This window comes from Ursus arctos, unplaced genomic scaffold (assembly GCF_023065955.2).
Source record: "Ursus arctos isolate Adak ecotype North America unplaced genomic scaffold, UrsArc2.0 scaffold_26, whole genome shotgun sequence".
Taxonomy (NCBI): domain Eukaryota; kingdom Metazoa; phylum Chordata; class Mammalia; order Carnivora; family Ursidae; genus Ursus; species Ursus arctos.
This window is the reverse complement of record NW_026622941.1, coordinates 2527897-2548650: the sequence shown is the minus strand read 5'-3', so window position 1 is coordinate 2548650 and position 20754 is coordinate 2527897. Positions and strand designations below refer to the sequence as shown.

Sequence of the window (20754 nt, the reverse complement as noted above, 5' to 3'; positions counted from 1 at the left end):
GTGAAATATTAAGGTATATTTGAGAAACTATCAGAAATTTAGTATTGTTGGAACATATAATATTCAAGGTGAATTCTGAAGGATAAAGCTGGTGGGGCCTTGGGTGCTATGCCACTAATTAAAATTTTTATTCTGTAGACATAGGGAGCAGGAAAGTGACATGACCCAATCCATATTTCAGGAAGATAATGCTGGCTCTGTTAACAACGGAGAGACTAGACCAAAAGACCAGTAAGGAATCCATTAGATAGATCCAGAAGGGAGTACTCTCTAAATTTAAGAATTAAGCGTACTCGTAGAACTTGAATGAAATAAATGTCAATATATATGTAATCTGTCTTTTTTGGCTGTCACGCACTGTCTACAACTCTTTCCAGCCCCTAAACTAGCTAGTCCTGGCACTAGGCAGCTTTGAAATGTTTTTTAAGAAAATGTCCCTGTTTTGACAGACAAGAGTAGGAGCACCTGGAGTTACAGTAGACTTTACAGCTCCTTGGGGATTTCTCACGTAGACAACATGAGATCAACAGAGCCCTGTGCAAATAAGTTTTATAAGCAAATGACCATTTTTTTCCATTATAGATTCCATCACTCCAAAGAAAGTACCATTTGTTACAACTAGTATTTCCTCTTTTACCTGTATCACTGATTTTAAAATATTTCATTGGACATTTAAATTATAGCAGCTTTAATATCAGTCCTTGTATTTTACAGTTTCAGAACTCTGCTTCTCATCATTTTGGCATGAAAATATCCCATGCAGTCATCATACTACTTCTAATTTAAAAGGTTGCTATAAGCTACATCAGGAATACTGTCCTAGCATAAAAACTACACGTCTCTTCTTTCTTGAAGCAGATTTTAACTTCGGAGATTAGTTCTGTTGGTTATTGATATTGAGTCATTTTTAGGAAGTTATGTGGTTACTGTCAACTCATCACTTTCATCAGCCAGTCACTTAACTAACCTTCTTACCGTCTCGGAACATCTGTGTCATGCATCTTCGTCATTCTCTCCCTTCTAACTCAGTTCTCAGATGCTTTACTTCATTCTCTGCAGGACTGGGAAAGATCAGCACATACACAATTCCTGGTAGTGCTGGGCTTCCCTTTAGTAACTGCTTCCAAACTACATGCTAATTTAAATTATATTCTGAGGCTTATGTTTTAAATTATGGATTTCATGTGTAAAAACATTTTCCTCCTTGTTCATAAACAATAATGTAACTAGTTTCATAGAACTGAAGGCAGGGGAGTGTTCACTTTGGGGGAGGGTCTTTTTTCTTTTTCTTCTTCTTCTTCCTTCTTCCTTTGTCTTCCTTCGTCTTCCTTCTTCTTCCCTTTTTTTTTTTAAATCACTGATCCACTCCCATGTTGTTTTTCTTTGCTAATCATGACCTTACTTTCAGGATGCAGTAGATCCTGTCAGCATCTCAATGGAGATAAGAGACCTTTAATACACTTTAAATATAATATTTTTCTTTGCATTGAGTCAAGAAGATGCTGATTTCTCAGCAGGAGGAAAGACTCTGGAACCACACGATAGTTTATATTGTGAAACCCCTTTACAGTGCGTTTTGGTCATCGTATTGTAACAAAACAAACAGTCCTTAGCCACATGAGTCTAGGGAAATAAGACTTCTGACTGCAGGATTCTTGAGTAGAGGTTAAAAGATATAGTTGGAGAGAAATATAAAACCCAGGGTATAATTGGGTTTCTTCCGAATTTCTGTTCTCACAACCTGAAGTCGAAGGAAAATTAGTATTCGTTAAGTACCTTCCATATGCCAGATTCACAGCTATACTGAAGTATATTATTTGTAAGTGTCTCAATCTTAACAACTACTTTGGGAAGTTTAAGAATTTGTACTATCATTTCATAGATAAGAAAAACGAAGTTCGGGAAATCACTTGTCTCAAGTCACACAGGTAGTATATGGCGACATTGAATCCAAAGCACATGTTCTTAGTCTGATAGTACACCTCAAGAGGTTTTTATTTATCTATTGTTATCTGTTGTTCTATTCTTTTTAAAAATTTAAACAATAGCAGGGGCACCTGGGTGGCTCAGACAGTTGAGCATCCAACTCTTAGTTTCGGCTAAGGTCGTGATCTCAGGGCCCTGGGATCAAGCTCCACATCAGGCTCCACACTTAGCAGGGAATCTTCTCGAGATTCTCTCTCTCCTTCTGCCCCCTCCCCTCTGCTCATGCGCGTGCTTTCTCTCTAAAATAAATAAATAAATCTTAAAAAAAAAATTTAAGCAATGCCAGAAGTAGAATAAAGCAAGAAAAGCTCAAAAGTTAAGTGCTTAGGAAATAATCATTATTTGGAGTAAGGATTGATTCCTGTCATATTTCTATGCACATATACAAAAGGGAAAATGGGGAAATAATGGCATCATAACAACATGCCATTTTGCATAAAAATTGAGTTTAATTTTACTTGATTTTAACAGAATGAACAAATGGAATTTCAACGGAATATTTCTTTACTGTACAGGAGAATTTCCAAGACTTCCTTTCAAGGATAAGAAAAAAGATTAAGAGATTTGGGTCATGTATTTCAATAACAATCATTCTTAATTCACCCCATGCTCTAAAAAATTAGGAAATTAACACTTCTCACGGACATTTAAATACATTTTTCTCATCTTGGCTTCTCTGAGGTTTGTATCATTTACATTTTATTTTAACTGTAATTCCCAAATTTACTTAGTCTAGGTTCTATATTTAAATTCAGTGGTTATCACTGTCCTTTATCACATTTTCTCTTTACTTTCCTGAATTCTTTGCTTTCTTTTTTTGTTGCTTATTGAAAGTTCTCTTTTGTTATAATTTTTAAATTTTTTAAAAGATTTTACTTTTTTATTTGAGAGAGAGAGACTGCCTGTGAGGATGAGCGGGTGAGGATGGCAGAGGGAGAGGGAGAAGCAGAGTTCCTGCTGAGCAGGGAGCCCAACACGGGGCTCAATCCCAGGACCCTGTGATCATGACCTAATCCAAAGGCAGCTCCCTAACCAACTGAGCCACCCAGGCGCCCTATGAATTTATCTTTAATTGGCTTTTTCAGGAAAGATTTATGGATATTGAATTCTTCTTTTCATTTTTGTTTGTTTTTGCATGCCTGATGTTTATTCTGCCATTTTACTTGAAGAAGTACTTAGCTGGTTATAAAATTCTTGGATGTGTTTCTTCTAATGTAGAGTGAGTAAATATTCTCTGATACCTTTCCTACCCCCACCTTATCTGAAACCTGGTTTTCTCCTTCTAGACAATAATGTAGGGTGAAATGGCTTTGGTCTGCTTTTCCATAGCCTGAGGGAGGTAAGGAGAAGGAACAGTACTCAGTTAGGGCCATGCACAGTCTTTGTTGTACAACCTGGACTCAGTTTTTTTGTGTTCTGAAATTTGATAAAATGTCACATGTTCATCCTGGTAGGAGTGATTAGGATTCAGATCATTTGTGAAATTCTTTAGTGATCCCCACATAATGACCTATCCTGGTCATTTTCTTGCCTGTACTGAGGCTTCTGTAGGTAAGTATTTCTCTGATTTTCATTTTGTAAGCTTCCAATTCACCCTTCAATCTTATTTTCTCTAAGTTTGGTGTTATTACTCAGAATCTTCACCATTTTGTCAACTCATTTCTGACTTTGATACTGTTTCTGGCATTAGAACACAGTTAAGAACTCCTCCGTTGCCCACCAGCATTTTTGTTTCATTTCCTTATCTGTAGCTCAAAATAAGGTTGTGTCCTTTGTCTTGTTTGGCTCTTGCAAGTGAATATTTGCACGCTTTTACAGTGTTTCATTTATTTCTTCTTTTTTTTTTTTTTAAGATTTTATTTTATTTATTCGACAGAGATAGAGACAGCCAGAGAGAGAGGGAACACAAGCAGGGGGAGTGGGAGAGGAAGAAGCAGGCTCATAGCAGTAGAGCCTGACGTGGGGCTCGATTCCATCACGCCGGGACCACGCCCTCAGCCGAAGGCAGACGCCCAACTGCTGTGTCACCCAGGCGCCCCTCATTTATTTCTTCTAAGTATTGGAGAAGACATTCTGAAATCTCTCACCTTTAGGCAAAATTACCATATTTAATTTTAAAAGCAATCTATATGATTTCACTTAATCTGGAATCTAAAGAAAAAAATGAATGAACAAATAGAAACAGACTTACAAATACAGAGAACAAACTGATGGTTGCCAGAGGGGTGGGTGGGTGGGGAGAAGGGCAAATAGGTAAAGGCGATTAAGAGGTAAAGACTTCCCATTATAAAATAAATCATGGAGATGGAAAGTCCAGCATAAGGAATATAGTTGATAATATTACAGTAACATTGTATGGTGACAGATGGTGACTACACTTACCTTGGTGAGCATTGAGTAATGTATAGAATTGTTAAAATCAATATGTTGTACTCCTGAAGCTAATATAGTATGTCAACTATACTTTAATAATAAAAATGTTTTTCAAAAGAGAATGCAATTTAAGCAGTGTGCTACAATAGACCACTGTGTCAGGTGTGGGCCAAGAGTAGCCTCATCTTGTTATCTCAGTTTTCTGAATAAATATCACTTCCTTGTGTTCCATGATCTGGAAAGGTTTGGGAAACACTGATCTAAACTCCAGGACCTGAAATCCACATGTTTTGTTCTTTTAACAACAACAACAAAAAATTTTTTTTGTTTTGGATACAGATAACCTAGGATACATTCTCTGTATCTCTGTAGGGTATTTAAGAAGTTTTGGTTCATAGTTAGAATAATTAAAACTAGCAGATGAAAGTTGTAATTACTGGTTTCGCACAATTGTTTTTTAGAGTTGTATTTTTTATTGAATAATTGATATACAATATTGTATTGGTTTCAGATGTACAACATAGTGATTGAATATTTGTATACATTATGAAATGGTCACCACACTAAGTTGTTACCATATGTTACCACACATAGCTGTTACAGTGTTGTTGACTGTATGCTATATATCACAACTCTGTCTTATTTATTTTAAAACTAGAATATTGTACCTCTTTTTTTTAAGATTTTATTTATTTATTTGACAGAGAGACAGCCAGTGAGAAGAGGGAACACAAGCAGGGGGAGTGGGAGAGGAAGAAGCAGGCTCCCAGCGGAGCAGGGAGCCCAGTGCGGTGCTCGATCCCAGGACCCTGGGATCATGCCCTGGGCCGAAGGCAGACGCTTAATGACTGAGCCACCCAGTCGCCCCTAGAATATTGTACTTCTTAATTCCCTCTTCCTATTTCCGCCATCACCCACCCGCCTCTGCAACCATCAGTTTGTTCTCTGTATTTATGAGTCTTTTTCTGTTTTGTTTGTTCATTTGTTTTGTTTTTCAGATTCCACATGTGAATGAAGTCATATAGTATTCTTCTCTGTCTGACTTCACTTAGCGTAGTACCTTATAGTCCATCCATATTGTTGCAACTGGCAAGATTTCTTTTCTTTTTTGTTTAATGGTTGAGTAATATCACATTGTGTACATTTCCCATTGTGTACATTTTCTTTAGCCATTCATCTGTTCATGGACACTCAGGTTGCTTCCATATTGTGGCTATTGTAAATAATGCTGTGAGAAACTTAGGAGTACATGTGTCTTTTTGAATTAGTTTTTTTCATTTTCTTTGGATAAATACCTGAAAATGGAATTGCTGGATCATATGGTAGTTCTCTTTTTAATTGGGGGGGGGGGGGTGTCCATTACCATTATCTTTTTTTTTTTTAAGATTTTATTTATTTATTTTGAGAGAGAGAGCATGAGTGGAGAAAGGAGCAGAGAGAAAGGCAAAGGGAATCTCAGGCAGACTCTGTACTGACCGCATAGCCCAGTGTGGGCCTGATCCCATGACCCCTGAGATCATGACCTGAGCGGAAACTAGGAGTTGGACACTTAACCGACTGAGCCACCCAGGCACCCCTTCATTACGATTTTCCATAATGGCTGCACCAAATTTACATTCCCTTTTCTCTACATCCTCACCAACACTTGTTTTTTTCTAGTCTGTGTGATAATAGCCATTCTGACAGGTGTGAGGTAATACCTTACTGTGGTTTTGATTTGCATTTTCCTGATGGTTAGTGATGTTGAGCATCTTTTCTTGTGCCCATTTTTTTGCTCTTGTGTCCATTTTTTAATTAGATTTTTAAAATTTATTTTCATGAGTTCTTTGTGTATTTTGAATGTTAACCCTTTATCAGTAAAATTACATATTTTAAGTGTTCATGTAATCTGGTTATATTGAAAATTTAACACGAGTCTGTTCATTCAGTAAGTATTTATTGAATACCTATTTTAGACTCTAAGGAGGGTTGTATAAACAAATATATTAAAGCATGATCAAAATAAAAAATGGGAGCATATACACAAAGCCATGTGTGTGGCCACACTGTACCACACACATATTGACTACAACTCAAGTTGTGCTGGGCAGTTGGCCATGTGTAAAAGTAGCACAGAATTCTAGCAGTGGTCAAATTATATGAGACATAAAGCAATTGGTGAGCAGGGTTGGCGAGGAGGTTGTGATATCAGAAAAACTGGATAGCAGTTGATAAGACATGGAGAAATGTAAGTAAGTGAGTAATATTGAAGCATAAATTAAAATGGATAATGGGAAAGGGAAAGCCATAATCATAGCTCAGGTACCATGTTAAAGAATTTAGCCTTTATCCTATATTACTTATATATTTCCATATAACAAGTTATCCCAGATTTAGTCACCTAAAAAAAAATTATTATCTCTGCTTCTGATGGTCAGATTTGGGAATCCTTTAGCTTTGTGCTTCTGACCCCAGTCCTCTTATGAGACTGCAGTTAAGATGTCAGCTCAGGCTGCAGCCATCTGAAGCTTGATTGTGGGTTCAAGAGCTGGGCCTGCCTGCAGGGTCTGAGTCACCACGGGATAGGGGACACAAGACAAGCACAGGACAAGTCCTCCAGGAACAGATGACTAACTCGCATAGCTGTTGAGTAGAGTCCTCATTTTTTCATTGGCTATTTGCAGGAGCCTTTACTTCCTCACAGAATGGGCCTCTCTCTAGGCTTCTCATAGCATCGCAGCAAGATTCCCATAGAGTGAATGATCCATCCCAGGGTAAGAGGACACTGAAAACAGAAGCCACAGTATTTTTTTTAAAAGATCTTATTTATTTATTTGAGAGAGAGAGAGCACGAGACGGGTGAGGGTCAAAGGGAGAAGCAGACTCCCCATTGAGCAAGGGAGCCCGATGCAGGACTCATCCCTGGACTCCAGGATCATGACCCGGCAGTTGGTTAGCCAACTGAGCCACCCAGGCACCCCTGAAGCCACAGTATTTTTTATAACATGATCTTGGAAGTGATTTACATCATTTCAACCATCTTATCTTATATTGGTCACACAGATCACCACTGCTGTAGTATAGAAAGAGTCTATAAATGGTATGACTACCAGGTTGTGGGGACCAGAGGGGGCCATGTTGGAGGCCAGTTCTCCTATCCTGGAAGCAATAAAGAGCTAGTAAATATTTTAAGTATAGAAGTGACATTTATATTTGCATTTCAGATACATGATTCTGCTGCCGAAAATGAGGTGTAGGGACAAAATTAAAGTCGTGAAAACACTGTAGTAATCTAAAGTTTTTAAGACCCTGAAATAAAGCCACACTTACGAGGTTTTTGAGATTTTTGAGAAATATTTAAAAGATAGAAAAGGCATAATTTATTGGTTGCTGATTGAATATGGTGAGTTAGGAAGTAGAGGAGTTAAGGATGACTATTAGGTGTCTGCGTTGAGAAACTAGGTGGATACTGATGTGGTCCACTGAGATGCAGGACAGTAAAATAGATCTATCCAGTAGACATTTGGATATCTGTAGTTCTGAAGCTCAAACAGAAGGGAATGGATAATAAAAATGAGAAGAGCTTACAGCTATTGCTAGGGAATTCAGCACACGGATGAGGAGGAAATGATCCTGTAAAAGAGATGAAGGAGAATTGTTAGGAGCTAGATAGTAAACCAGCAAAGTGTGATTTTATAGAAGCCAGGAGAGAATTCAGTGTTGAGGAAAACAAGGTAGTACAGCATCCTATAATCATTAAAATATAAAGCTCAGTGAAGCTCTGAAGTATAGTCTGAAAAGCCTAAACTAAATGCTTTAATATAGTTGTTATGGTGACCCTAACCTCAGTGTGAAAACAAAATATAAATAGTTTTTTCCAAGATAGTAGTGTTAGGATCTAATGATCCCCTTTCCATTACCCCCTCCAGAATACACATGCACACGCACATACATGCGTGCACATGTGCATCTATTCTCCCATACACACAGAGCCCACACGGCTTTAGAAGACAAAATTAGCTGCTTCTCCACCCCTTCCACATCTTACTATAATGGACAATAAAAGGAGTCAACAAACTTTTTTTCATAAAGGGCCAGATAGAAAAGGTGTTGGGCTTTGTGGGTCATACGGTCTCTTTTACGACTACTCAGCTGTGTCATGGTAGTGTAAGAGCAATCCTAGACAGTATGTAAATAAATACATATGGCTGTGTAACAATACAGCTTTATTTACAAAAACAAGTGGAACAGGAGTTTTACTCCTAGGTACGTACTCACAATAATTGAAAGCAGGAACTCAAACAGATACTTGTACACCATTGTTCATAGCAGCATTATTTACAGTAGCCAAAGGGTGGAAGCACCCTAAGTATTCATCAGCAAATAAATGGATAAACAAAATGTGTGTATATGTATATATACTATGGAGTATTATTCAGCCTTTAAGAGAAATGAAATTCTGGCATATGCTACCATATGGATGAACCTTGAAATCATGATGATGAGTGAAAGAAGCCGAACACAGAAGGACAAATATTACATGGTTCCACTTGTCTGGGTACATAGAGTAGGCCAAACTCATAAAGACAGAAAGTAGACCAGAGATTACCAAGGGCTGGGCAAGTGGGATATGGGGAGTTATTGTTTCATGAGTACAAAGTTTCTGTTTAAAAATATGAACAGGTTCCAGAAATGGATTGTGGTGGTAGTTGTACAACACTGTGATGTACTCAGAGCCACTGAATTGTGCACTTAATGGTTAAAATGCTAAATTTTATGTATATTTTACTACAGTTAACAACAACAACAACAGGGGCGCCTGAGTGGCACAGCGGTTAAAGCGTCTGCCTTCGGCTCAGGGCATGATCCCGGCGTTCTGGGATCGAGCCCCACATCAGGCTCCTCCGCTGTGAGCCTGCTTCTTCCTCTCCCACTCCCCCTGCTTGTGTTCCCTCTCTCGCTGGCTGTCTCTATCTCTGTCAAATAAATAAATAAAATCTTAAAAAAAAAAAAAAACAACAACAACAATAATGGTAAAATAGACAGCAGGGTAAATTTGGCTCCTGGGTTATAGTTTACTAGTCCCTAGGTTATAAACCCTTGAGTGCAGAGACTGTGTTTCTTTCAACTTAAATCCATAGCATCTAACACAGCTGTTTTATTAAAGTTGTACAGAAGCTCAGCATAGCTAAATGAAATTAAGAATTTGGGTTTTTCTTTTTTACTTGTATATTTAGTTTCATAGTCTGTTTAATGTTCATTTAGTACTTAATTTTTTATTGCAGATTGAACACATTTCCTCTATGATGTCTAAAGATCACAGGAGGAAAAAGAAAATATGTTTTTGTCACGAAGCATTAAATGACTTTAATCTTCTCCATACAGTTTTGAAAAATATCAATTCTAATGAGCTCATATTATACATAAAATGTTTATGTTTTCTCTTTGCACATGTAAATAACAGCCTTAGATTTTGCACGGTAACTGGCTTCTCTTCATGGTAGAATCTGTGACAATAAGTGGTCTGGGCGAGAAGTGGTCCTGACTGATGAGAATAGCTTTGTCTTCCTGTGCAGCTTCATGTCGATCTATAGAAATCACTAATACTGGACAGAACATCCAAAGGGTTTTTCCTAGAAGAAGATCTGTACTTTTTTCACATCACATCATTTACATTCCTTCAGGGCTATTTACAAGTATTTATTGACGTTCGTATTTTTTTAATCTAGGTCCCTCTTTACAAAGGAGGAAACTGAGAGGGTAAAGCTTGGTGAACTTCAAAGGGTTCATAGTTCTTAAGGACAGGAAGAATCTTCATGTTTCAGTTAAGAACCTTAGTCAGCTATGGCCCCAAAATTGACAAACTTCCTTTCATTTCTGGGAGAATCAATGATTGATTAACCCTAACAGAGTAAGTAGATATTATCAGTCAGCCACTGTAGTGTATAGGAGACAGAGTATGTTGTGGCATTTCTTTACTTGATAGATAGATGATTTGGGAATTTTTTGCTCTTTTGTTCTGTGTGTGGGTTTTTTTTGTTTTGGGTTTTTGTTTTGGTTTGGTTTGGTTTTTGGTGTTTTTTTTTAGACAGGGTCAGAATCAATTGAGGATGGTATTTTGTAGTTCATTGTTTAAGTAGAATTTAGTCAAGACTCTTGGCTGTTTTCAAATAATCTTCTTGAAATACGTTATTGAAATCCTAGGATGTATTTTGTGCCAGTACTAGTGCCACAGTTTACTTTTTCAAACTGTGCTTAGCTTATTAGTCAATTTAAAATGCACCCAAAACAAAATTAACTACGTTGAAGAAGAAAATTGAAATAATATAGTAGTTTCTATATAGAGAAATTCTGTAAAACTCAAACATGTCTATTTTGATGGTCTGTAAGCTGTATTTTTTACAAAATACTACATACATTTTGTGATTGGTATCAATTTTCGCATCAGCCCAAAAAGTATTCTTTTGCTGTCAGGTTAAGAATTGAAGGCTTCTCTAGAAAAGAGCTTTTTTTTCCCCTAATGCCAGTTTTTCGTATATCTCTCCAGTTTGCTGATTCTCTAGAGTGTGGTCCGTTTTGTAGCCTATCTGCAGTTTTTATTTACACTGTCTGGCAGACTGTGAAGGCTTGTGGCATTTCCTAGTGAAAAACAACTCCACGACCAATGTAGATGATTTGCCAACCTCCTCTTCATGATTTGGGTATCTTTTCTAGCAAGACACAGGTGCAAGAAGTAAGACAGAAGTCATTAAGAAGGAGCATATCTGCCCCACTTGTTTACAGAAGCTTTAATATTTATTAATTAAAGAACTTTTATTACTGAATTCTTTTTAGGAAACTTGTTCGATTGTATGGTCAATGGTAAAGAATCAGCTTTTAAGAAAAAAATGTATAATGTCTTAAAACATAACATGACGGGCACCTGGGTAGCGCAGTCATTAAGCGTCTGCCTTCGGCTCAGGACATGATCCCGGCGTTCCGGGATCGAGCCCCACATCGGGCTCCTCCGCTGGGAGCCTGCTTCTTCCTCTCCCACTCCCCCTGCTTGTGTTCCCTCTCTCGCTGGCTGTCTCTCTGTCACATAAATAAATGAAATCTTAACAAAAAAAAAAGAACATAATATGACAAGATTTACAAAAACCTGTGTCCCTTGAGATTTATGAACGATCAGTACTACTGTCGTCAAAATGTAGTTTGTAGTTGCTGAGAATTCCTATAGTCATTTCTTCTCTCTTTTTGATTCACTGGAAAGCTTTTGCTTTGATAGGTATGTGGTTCAATTATTGTAGTTTGCCTTGATCTCTAGTCACCATACTCAAATTTTTAAAGAGCTTCATGCATATGTACAGTCCACTCACTTTAAGGACTTGGGAAGGTGTGAAGAGGCTAAGGAGCTAGACTCCATATTTTCTCTTGGCCTATTTTTATTGCAAAGGAATGCAGTAAAGCATTGCAGCTTTTTGTTATCTATTGGCCACATGTGCCCAAAACCTATTCAGTCAGGCAGGTCTTTATTGAATAAAAGTAAATTTGCCTCCATTGTATCCCAAAAGATCAGGACATTGGGATCAGTTCTGTGGTCATAGTAGAGAGTCCCCACACTTTTTCTCCAGAGTTTCTTCAAGAAGAAGTATAAAATAATATTAATATGTGATGGGTCTTTGGCTTGGAGGCTTCAGTAAATTCATAAAGTGATATTGATTGTCTAGCTAAAAACTGACATCTTGGCTTAAAAGTAGTTCTTTTTGATAACCAGGAATGTGGTTTTGTTTGTTTTACTGGCTTTAAGCATTTTATTCAAAAAGTTGACATAAAAAGATAACTTGATGATTACACTTAGATCCTAATGTAAAAAGCCCTCAGGAATTCAACAAACATAACTTTTACAACTGGTTAGATTTCTAATTTTCCCAAACAACAGTACGGAACTATTGCCAGTCCTGGTTTAAAGTATATGTGATACCTACGTAAATCGCACTGATTGCGGTGTTAAGTCTCCAAGCCCAAAGAATGCCCTGATGACTTTGTCTCCAGGATTGCTCTAACTGGTGCTCCTTATTGAGTTATCTAGAGGGAAACCAGGTTCATAGTCATTTGCTTTTTTATTTTAGACACCAAAAGGTGTTCTTGGTTTATGAGTTTTAAAGACTGGGAAATTGACACAGGGAATATTATTTTTTGAGTGGGTAAATAAAGTTAAGGTAAAGCACGGAACAAAGAAGATAAAAAAGGATGGGATACATTTAAATTTATTCTGTAGTTCTGTTACCATAATAATTCACTCAAAAGGGATTCATTTTGAATTTAGTATTTAGTGTTAAAAGGAACAGAGCTGGGGCAAGTGCAGGCCAGCACTAAGTAACAATGGTGGATTGAGACCTATTGTATTTTTTAAGTGGTTCCAGGGCTGTCCAGGTGTCCTGATTTAAAGCCTGCTTCTTGAGTCAGGAAATTGTATCTTGTTCTGAGGTTTACTGTAATAAAGTGCATAGTCCTCGGGGATGGTACTGCTGGCCTCATGAATCACTTTACAGGCTGGCTGTACTGACCCAAGCCCCATGATTTATTTATGTCATACCATAGTAGGAATGGCAAATATGTAAGGCACACATGGTTTCTGGGATGGTTCCTTAACAGGAAAACTGCCGTAAATCCATAAAGTGAGATAGGGCAGAGCCAGCCACAGCTCGTGTCATGTCCAAGAGATCTCTTCCTATTTTATAGGATGTATAGTTTTAGAACTGGTTTAAGTTTAACGTTCTTCTTGGTATGTGTCCATGGGTTTCTTGTGTGCTGTGTTTTAGTCTACCCAGTCTTAGATTCATTACTTCCATCATCTTTGGTATCCAAGCTTGTGATTGCCAGTGTTGCAATAAGATTAGAATTTTACCTCGTGTTTGAACTCCATTTGATTCCCAGCACTAATAAGGAGATTCTCTTAGAATTGCACTTAGGATTTAGGCTAGTCTTAGGCTAGTCAAATATTGAGCCAAAATGGACAAGATAATAATTAATTTTTCATTTTAATCTGAATGAAATAATCTGTTAGTTTAATTAAACTTTTTATTTTTAGATAATTGTAGATCTTGTAGATTCACATGTAGTTGTGTGAAATAATACAGAGGTCCCATTGTATTCTTCAGGCAGTTTCCCCAGTGGTAACATCTGCAACACCAAGATGCGATGTTGTATACAGCAGCACAACCAGGATATGGACATTGATATGGTCAAGATACAGAACATTTCTGTCACCACAGAGATCCCTTTTTATAGTCACACCCACTCCCTTCTCATCCAACCTTCTTTATCTCTTGGCAGCCATTAATCTGTTCTCCATTTTTATAATTTTGTCATTTTAAGAATGTTATATAAGTGGAATCATACACTACATAATCTTTTCAGATTGTTTTTCACTCTGCACAATTCCTGGAGAGTAATCCGGATTGTTGCATTTATCAGTAATTCATCCCTTTTTATTACTGAGTGATATTCCATGATACGGATGTACTGCAGCTTGTTTAACCAGTCCCCTGTAGAAGGACATCAGAGTTGTTTCCAGTTTTTGTCTGTTATGGAAAAACCCCATTTAAACATTTATGTGTAGTTTTTTTTTTTTGTAACTTAAGTTTCCACTTTTCTGGAATTAATCCCCAGGTGTACAGTTGCTGGATCATATGGTAGTTGCATATTTAATATTTTAAGAAACTGTCTAACTGGGGGCTCAGTCAGTTAAGGGTCCACCTCTTGGTTTCCACTCAGGTCATGATCTCATGGGTCATGAGATCGAGCCCCGCCTCGGCTCTGCACTCAGCAGGGAGTCTGCTTGAAGATTCTTTCCCTCTGTCCCTCCTCCAACTCTCGCCCTCTCTCGTGCTCTCGCTCTCTCTCTCTGTCTCAAATAAATAAATCTTAAAAAGAGAAAAAGAAAAAAAGAAACTGCCAAACTGCTTTCCAGAATGGTGGCACCATATTATATTCTTATAGTGTGTAGGTGATCCTATCTTTCCACATCCTTGCTAGCATTTGGTATTGTCTCTGTTTCTATTTTAGCAGTTCTGATAGTTGTATAATGATATCTCATTGTGGTTTTTACTTTGCATTTCTCTGAAGGAGAATGATGTTGACGAACTTTTCATGTGCTTGTCACCTGTATATTCTTTTCAGTGAAGTATCTCTTCATGTCTTCTTTCCATTTTCTAGAGTGTTTATAGTTGAGTTTTGAGAATTCTTTATTCTGACTACGAGTCTTTTGTCAGATATGTGGTTTGCAAATATTTTCCCCCAGTCTGTATCTTATCTTTTCATCCTCTAAACAGACTCATAACTGTGACTTTAGTAATTCAGTATATCTTTCAAATTAATTTTATTTTTTAGGGCAGTTTTAGGTTAATAGCAAAATCAGGTGGAAATTACAGAGAGTCCCGATACACTGCCATCCCCACATATACAAAATCTCCCCCATATATACACAGTTTCTCCCACTATCAACTATGGATACCAGGGTGGTATAGGTTCAATCAATGAACCTACATTATGTCGTTGTTACCCAAAGTCCATAGTTTATATTAGAATGCAGTCCTAGTTTTGTACATTCTGTGGATTTTGAGAAATGTATAATGTCATGTATCAACCACTGTAGATCATAGAGAAGTTTCACTGCCTTAAAACCCTCTGTGCTCATTTATTTCTTCCTCTCCCCAACCCCTGAAAACCACTTACCTTTTTACTGTCTCCATAATATTGCCTTTTCCAAAATGTTGTGTAGTTGGAATTTTATCCTGCCTTTTCAAAATGGCTTTTTTACTTAGTAATATGTATTTGAGTTTCTTTTACATCTTTTTATGGCTTTTATAGCTCATTTCTTTTTAGTGCCAACAATATTCCATTGTCTTGATGTACCACAGTTTGTCCACTCATACTGAAGGATATCTTGATTGTTTCCAAATTCTGACAGTTGTGAATAAGGCTGCTATAAACTTCCCTGTCCAGGTTTTTGGATGTAAGTTTTGCACGACATTAAGTTTTCAGTTCATTTGGGTAAATACCAAGGAGCATGATTGCTAGATTATATGATAAGAGTAAGGGTTAGTTTTTTGGGCAGAAATTGCCAACTGTCTTACAGAGTTGCTGTACAGTTTTGCATTCCCACCAGCAATGATGAGAGTCATTTATTCTCACTAGCACTTGATATTGTCTATGTTTTGGATTTTGGCCATTCTAATAGGTGTGTAGTGATATCTCATGGTTTTAATTTGCAATTCCCTAATGACATACACTGTTGAACTTTTTTTCATATGTATATCTTCTTTGGTGAGATGTCCAAGTCTTATGCCCATTTTAAAAATCAGGTTATTAATGTTGTTGAATTTTGAGAGTTTTTTTAATATTCTGGATAACAGTCCTTTATCAGTTGTATCTTTTGCCTATATTTTCTCCCATTTTAAGGCTTCCTAGTCTCTTGATATCTGAAAATTTTAAACACATGTTTTATGAAATAATAGTATATGTTTGCTTTATAACAGATGTATCCAGAATATAAAGACTTGTATGCTTCAATTAAATAATTTAAGATTCATTTATTTTAATGGTGACACATTATTGATGAAATGTAGGGGAATCAACCAAATAGGAGAGGGATTATTTTCCAGGTTTATAAGTGTCATTTACAAATAACTTTTTAGAAGGAAACAACCAATTCCTTTTTTAAAATAAGATTAAACAATTGATAAATAAATTACTACCTAGTTTATACTGCCTCAGAAGGCCCCCAAATCCATTAGGCCACCAGTTGCAACTCAGCACAACATACTGTTCTCCCCAGAGCTTCAAAAGGCCTAAGTCTTCACCTGCCTTATTGCCTCACAGTATTCTTAGGGCACTCCAAGCCAGACTTCATAATGCACCCATGTTCTAGTCACCTCGATTTCTCAGGATAACATTTTAAGATTGAGGCCTTATCTTGGCTCGATGCTTAGTGTGACCTTTAACACATATAAGACATTTAGTGAATGGGTACTGAACTGAGCTGAACCAGCAGGAGCAAGAGGGATTAGAAGACTGAATTTTAAGTGAAAAGGATATAAAAGGCACTAAGAAAGTATAGATTTGGGAAACGTGAAAATTTTCAAATGACTAAAGCATCAGGCTAGAAATTTTGGGTTGGAGCCAAAATGAATGGTTTGAATGTCATGTAGTTTGTAAATTGATATATTTATCTTTTACATAGAATGGCGAATTTTTATAGCTAAAAGGCATTTAGAATTTATATATTTTTTAATTTTTTTTATTATATTATGTTAGTCACCATACAGTACATCCCTGGTTTTTGATGTAAAGTTTGATGATTCATTAGTTGTGTATAACACCCAGTGCACCATGCAATATGTGCCCTCCTTACTACCCATCACCGGTCTATCCCATTCCCCACCCCCTCCCCTCTGAGGCCCTCAGTTTGTTTCTCAGAGTCCATAGTCTCTCATGCTTCATTCCCCCTTCTGATTACCCCCCTTTCTTTATCCCTTTCTCCTACCGATCTTCCTAGTTCTCTTAATCCAAAGAACATCAAATTGAGATCTGTCAGTAGATCCTCAAATAATTTCTCATTCTCGTATGCCTTCAGTCTTAAAGCAGGTATCCTCAAGTACTGGCACATGCAAACAGAATTCAAAGAAATTTGCAACAATTAAAATAACACACATAAGTAGAAATTATCTGGGGTGTTTTTTGAGATTATAGCACTTGCTTTTATTCTTTCTGTTGCTTTCTCTTTATTTCTTCCAAAGTACAGCCAAATACAACTTATATTCATGATCTCCTCTGTAAGACAATGTGTATTTACAGTAGGACTATTTTAAATTTGAAATACCCTTTTTCTTTTTCAAATGTAATATTAAATGCCAGTTCAGTATGTGTACTCAGTCAGTCTCTTAGTTCTCATTGTGATAAAATTCTCGGGTATGAGAGGCAATCAAATCCTCTTACCCAGACATGTGTTTGGACAAATCAAATAATCAACTTTATAAATTGATATATAATGCGTTGTTTTTACCTTCACAAAAAGTTTTTAATTTTCTTAACTTGCTAGAGTAGTAGCAGAGATAAGGTGTCTTAAGAATTGCTACTCTGCGGAGAGTGTCATAGAAATTACCACAGGGAAGTTAACAGAACTCCCGGCCAATCAGTAGATAATAAGCCCCTTTGTTGGGGGCCTAGGTGGCTCAGTCAGGTGTCTGCCTTCAGCTCAGGTCACGATCTTGGGGTCCTGGGATCAAGCCCCACATTGGGTGCCCTGCTCAGTGGGGAGTCTGTTGCTCCCTCTCTCTTTGCCCTTCCACCCTCCTGCTTGTCACTCTCTCTTTCTCTCTCTCAAATAAATAAAATCTTTTTTAAAAAAAAATAAGCCCCTTTGTCAGCAGCGATATAATTCACAGGAAGTCATTTCATTTTCCCTCATATGACTCAAGCAAGAACATTCTGTGATAATGTTATATTTTAATCCCTATAAAATTTAATAGTATCACTGTAATCATGAACAAACCATGGAAGATGCACATTTGCTGTTTGTACTCTCTGTAGTAATTTCTTAAGTGTTACTTTGTTCTCCAAAATAATCAAGGCAGGGGTTCCAACATCAATTAGCTATTTAACTGAGATTGTAAGAATAGACTTTACTCATGTACAGCTTAGAGTTTGCTTTAAATAAAATATTGGGGTTTGGGTTCAAGATGGTGGCGTATGAAATTCATAAATTCACTCCTTCCCATGGATACAATGAATATACAACTATATATGGAATAATTTCCTCTGAAAAAGACCAGAAAACTGGATGAGCAGAGCCTCCACAAAAAAAAAAAAAAAAAAAAAAAAAAAAAAACATCAAGATGGGTAAGAGAGGGAGAGACACTGTCTTGCCAAAAAAGGACCCACCCCATTTGCAGCAGTTCACCATTATGAGGGATCTCAAAAATACTGAACTATTCCCTGATAAATGAGCAGTTTCTGCTCCACATCAGGCATACCAACCCCTGGATCCTGCAAAAGAAATAAGACTCCTAAATACCAGGTTTTGAAAAACAACAAGGACTATGTCCAGGAAAGCCATAGATCTGTAGGGAACAGAGAACCACCCACACCACCCATCCCTTAAAGGGCTCACTCACAGACTTATTCTCCCTGGGACCTAATGCAAAAACACCAGTTTGAAAAGCACATAGACCAGATGTGAAGGAGTCCCACTTACTAATCTTAAAGTGCCTGTTGCAGAGTTAGGAAACTGTTGGACTTTCTCCATGGATGGAGACGTTGGCAGATGCCATATTTGCGATTTCATCCTACCTTGCCATTGTCAGCGCCCCACATCCTCAGTGCAAGTATGTGTCACAGCCAGGTTGAGTGACAGCCTAGCCCACGTCTACTCTCCAGTGCCAGTCACATGTTGCAGCTGGGCTGGGCGACAGCCCTGCCAACCCCCTCACAATAAATATGGTCCCATCACAACGTATGGGAACACACAGTCCACACAGGGGACACCTTTGAGTGCCTAGATCTGGCAGCCAAAGGGGATTGCAGTTCTGGAATCTATGTACCATCTCCTTGAAAAGGTGACTGGCTCCTTTAAGAGTGGGAGAGGTAGTTCTTTTGGCTAATACATAGAAACAGAGTCAGGCAAAATGAGGAGACAGAGAATAATGTCCCAAATGAAAGAACAAGACAAAACATCAAAGAGAGACATTAATGAAATGGAGATAAGCAGTCCACCACCTTGTAAAGTATTCAAAGCAGTGGTCATAAGGATGCTCGCCAAACTCAACAGAAGAATGAATGAACACAGTGAGATCCTTAACAAAGAGATAGAAAGCATAAGAAAGTTTCAAACGGAAGTTACAAAGCTGAAGAATATAATAACTGAACTGCAAAATGCACTAGAGGAGTTGAATAGCAGACCGGATGAACCTGAAGATCAGATCAACAAACTAGGAGGCAAAGCGATAGAACTTACCCAGACAACGTAGCAAAACAAAAAAAGAATTCTTAAAAATGAAGATAAATTCACTTTGGGGACAATGTCAAGTGGAATGATATTTGCATACTAGGGCTCCCAGAAGAAGAAGAGAGAGAGTAAAGACCGGAAAACTTATTGAAGAAATAATGGCTGAAAACTTCCGTAATCTGGGAAAGGAAACAGAGATACAGGTCCAGGAAACCCAGAAAGTTCCAAAAAAGATGAACACAAAGAGATCCATACCAGACACGTTATAATTAAAATAGTAAAAGTTAAAGAGTGATTCTTTAAAACAGCAAGATAAAAACTTAATGCATACAAGGGAAACTCCATAAAGTCATCGGCAAATTTTTCAGCAGAGACCTTGCAAATCAGGAGAGAGTGGCACAACATATTCAAAGTGCCAACAGGAAAAAACAAAAAAACAAAAACCCTACAATAAACAATTCTCAACCTGGCAAGACTATCATTCAAACTTGAGAGATTAAGAGTTTTCCAGACGGATCTAAAGATGGTGGCTTTGGCAGCGAGGGACTCTCTGGTGCTGTACATGAGTACTAGCCAAACCGTGACTTTTGTCAGAAAAATCCCCTGGACTGCTGCCTCAAGTGAGCTGAGCAGACACTGTGCACAGTTTGTCCATGTGCGAAAGTACACTGTACTTTCTGACAAAGAGACTGGATTTCACAGAAATGTGGATTGGATTCAGTTTTCTTCAGAAGAACTTCAGGGTGCACTACAGCAAGAATATCATATTATTGATGGAGTAAAGCTCCACGTTCAAGCTCAGAGACCAAAAGTTTTGCAAGGGGACCAAACATCTGATGAAGAAAAAGATTTCTGAAACTATTACTACCTGTTAAATAAACAAAATTTTTTTAAAAAGAGTTTTCCAGACAAGCAAAAGTTAAAGAACTTCATCACTACTAAACCGACCTTAGTAAGAAATGATAAAGGTGGGGCGCCTGGGTGGCTCAGTCGTTAAGCATCTGCCTTCGGCTCAGGGTGTGATCCCGGCGTTATGGGATCAAGCCCCACATCAGGCTCCTCCGCTGGGAGCCTGCTTCTTCCTCTCCCACTCCCCCTGCTTGTGTTCCCTCCCTCGCTGGCTGTCTCTCTCTGTCAAATAAATAAAATCTTTAAAAAAAAAAAGAAAGAAATGATAAAGGCACCTCTCTAAACTGGAGGGGAAGCACTAATTAATTACAAGAAAACATACAGAAGTAAAAGTCTCACTGGAAGAGGTAAATGTGTAGTAAAAGTAGTGGACCAGTCACCTAAAAGCGAACATGAAGGTTAAAAGACAAAGGAAAAAAAGTAAAACTACAATACTAAGTTTAGACATTAAAGGATGCTTAAATGAAAAGATGTAAAATGTGACATCAAAAACAGATTACTTGGCGTTCAGTTTTCCC

The 20754-nt window shown here is 37.6% G+C and overlaps 2 protein-coding genes across 18 annotated transcripts in view; both read left to right on the top strand.

Moving 5' to 3' along the window:
- ERC1 (ELKS/RAB6-interacting/CAST family member 1) overlaps positions 1-20754 on the top strand; it is a 554906-nt gene that overhangs the window by 364332 nt on the left and 169820 nt on the right. The gene's annotated exons all lie outside the window — the stretch shown is intronic.
- Positions 19757-20272, top strand: LOC125282293 (SRA stem-loop-interacting RNA-binding protein, mitochondrial-like). Its single transcript, XM_048216756.2, has one exon. The coding sequence runs from the start codon at positions 19851-19853 to the stop codon at positions 20181-20183; it is 333 nt and encodes a 110-aa protein (XP_048072713.1). The 5' UTR covers positions 19757-19850; the 3' UTR covers positions 20184-20272.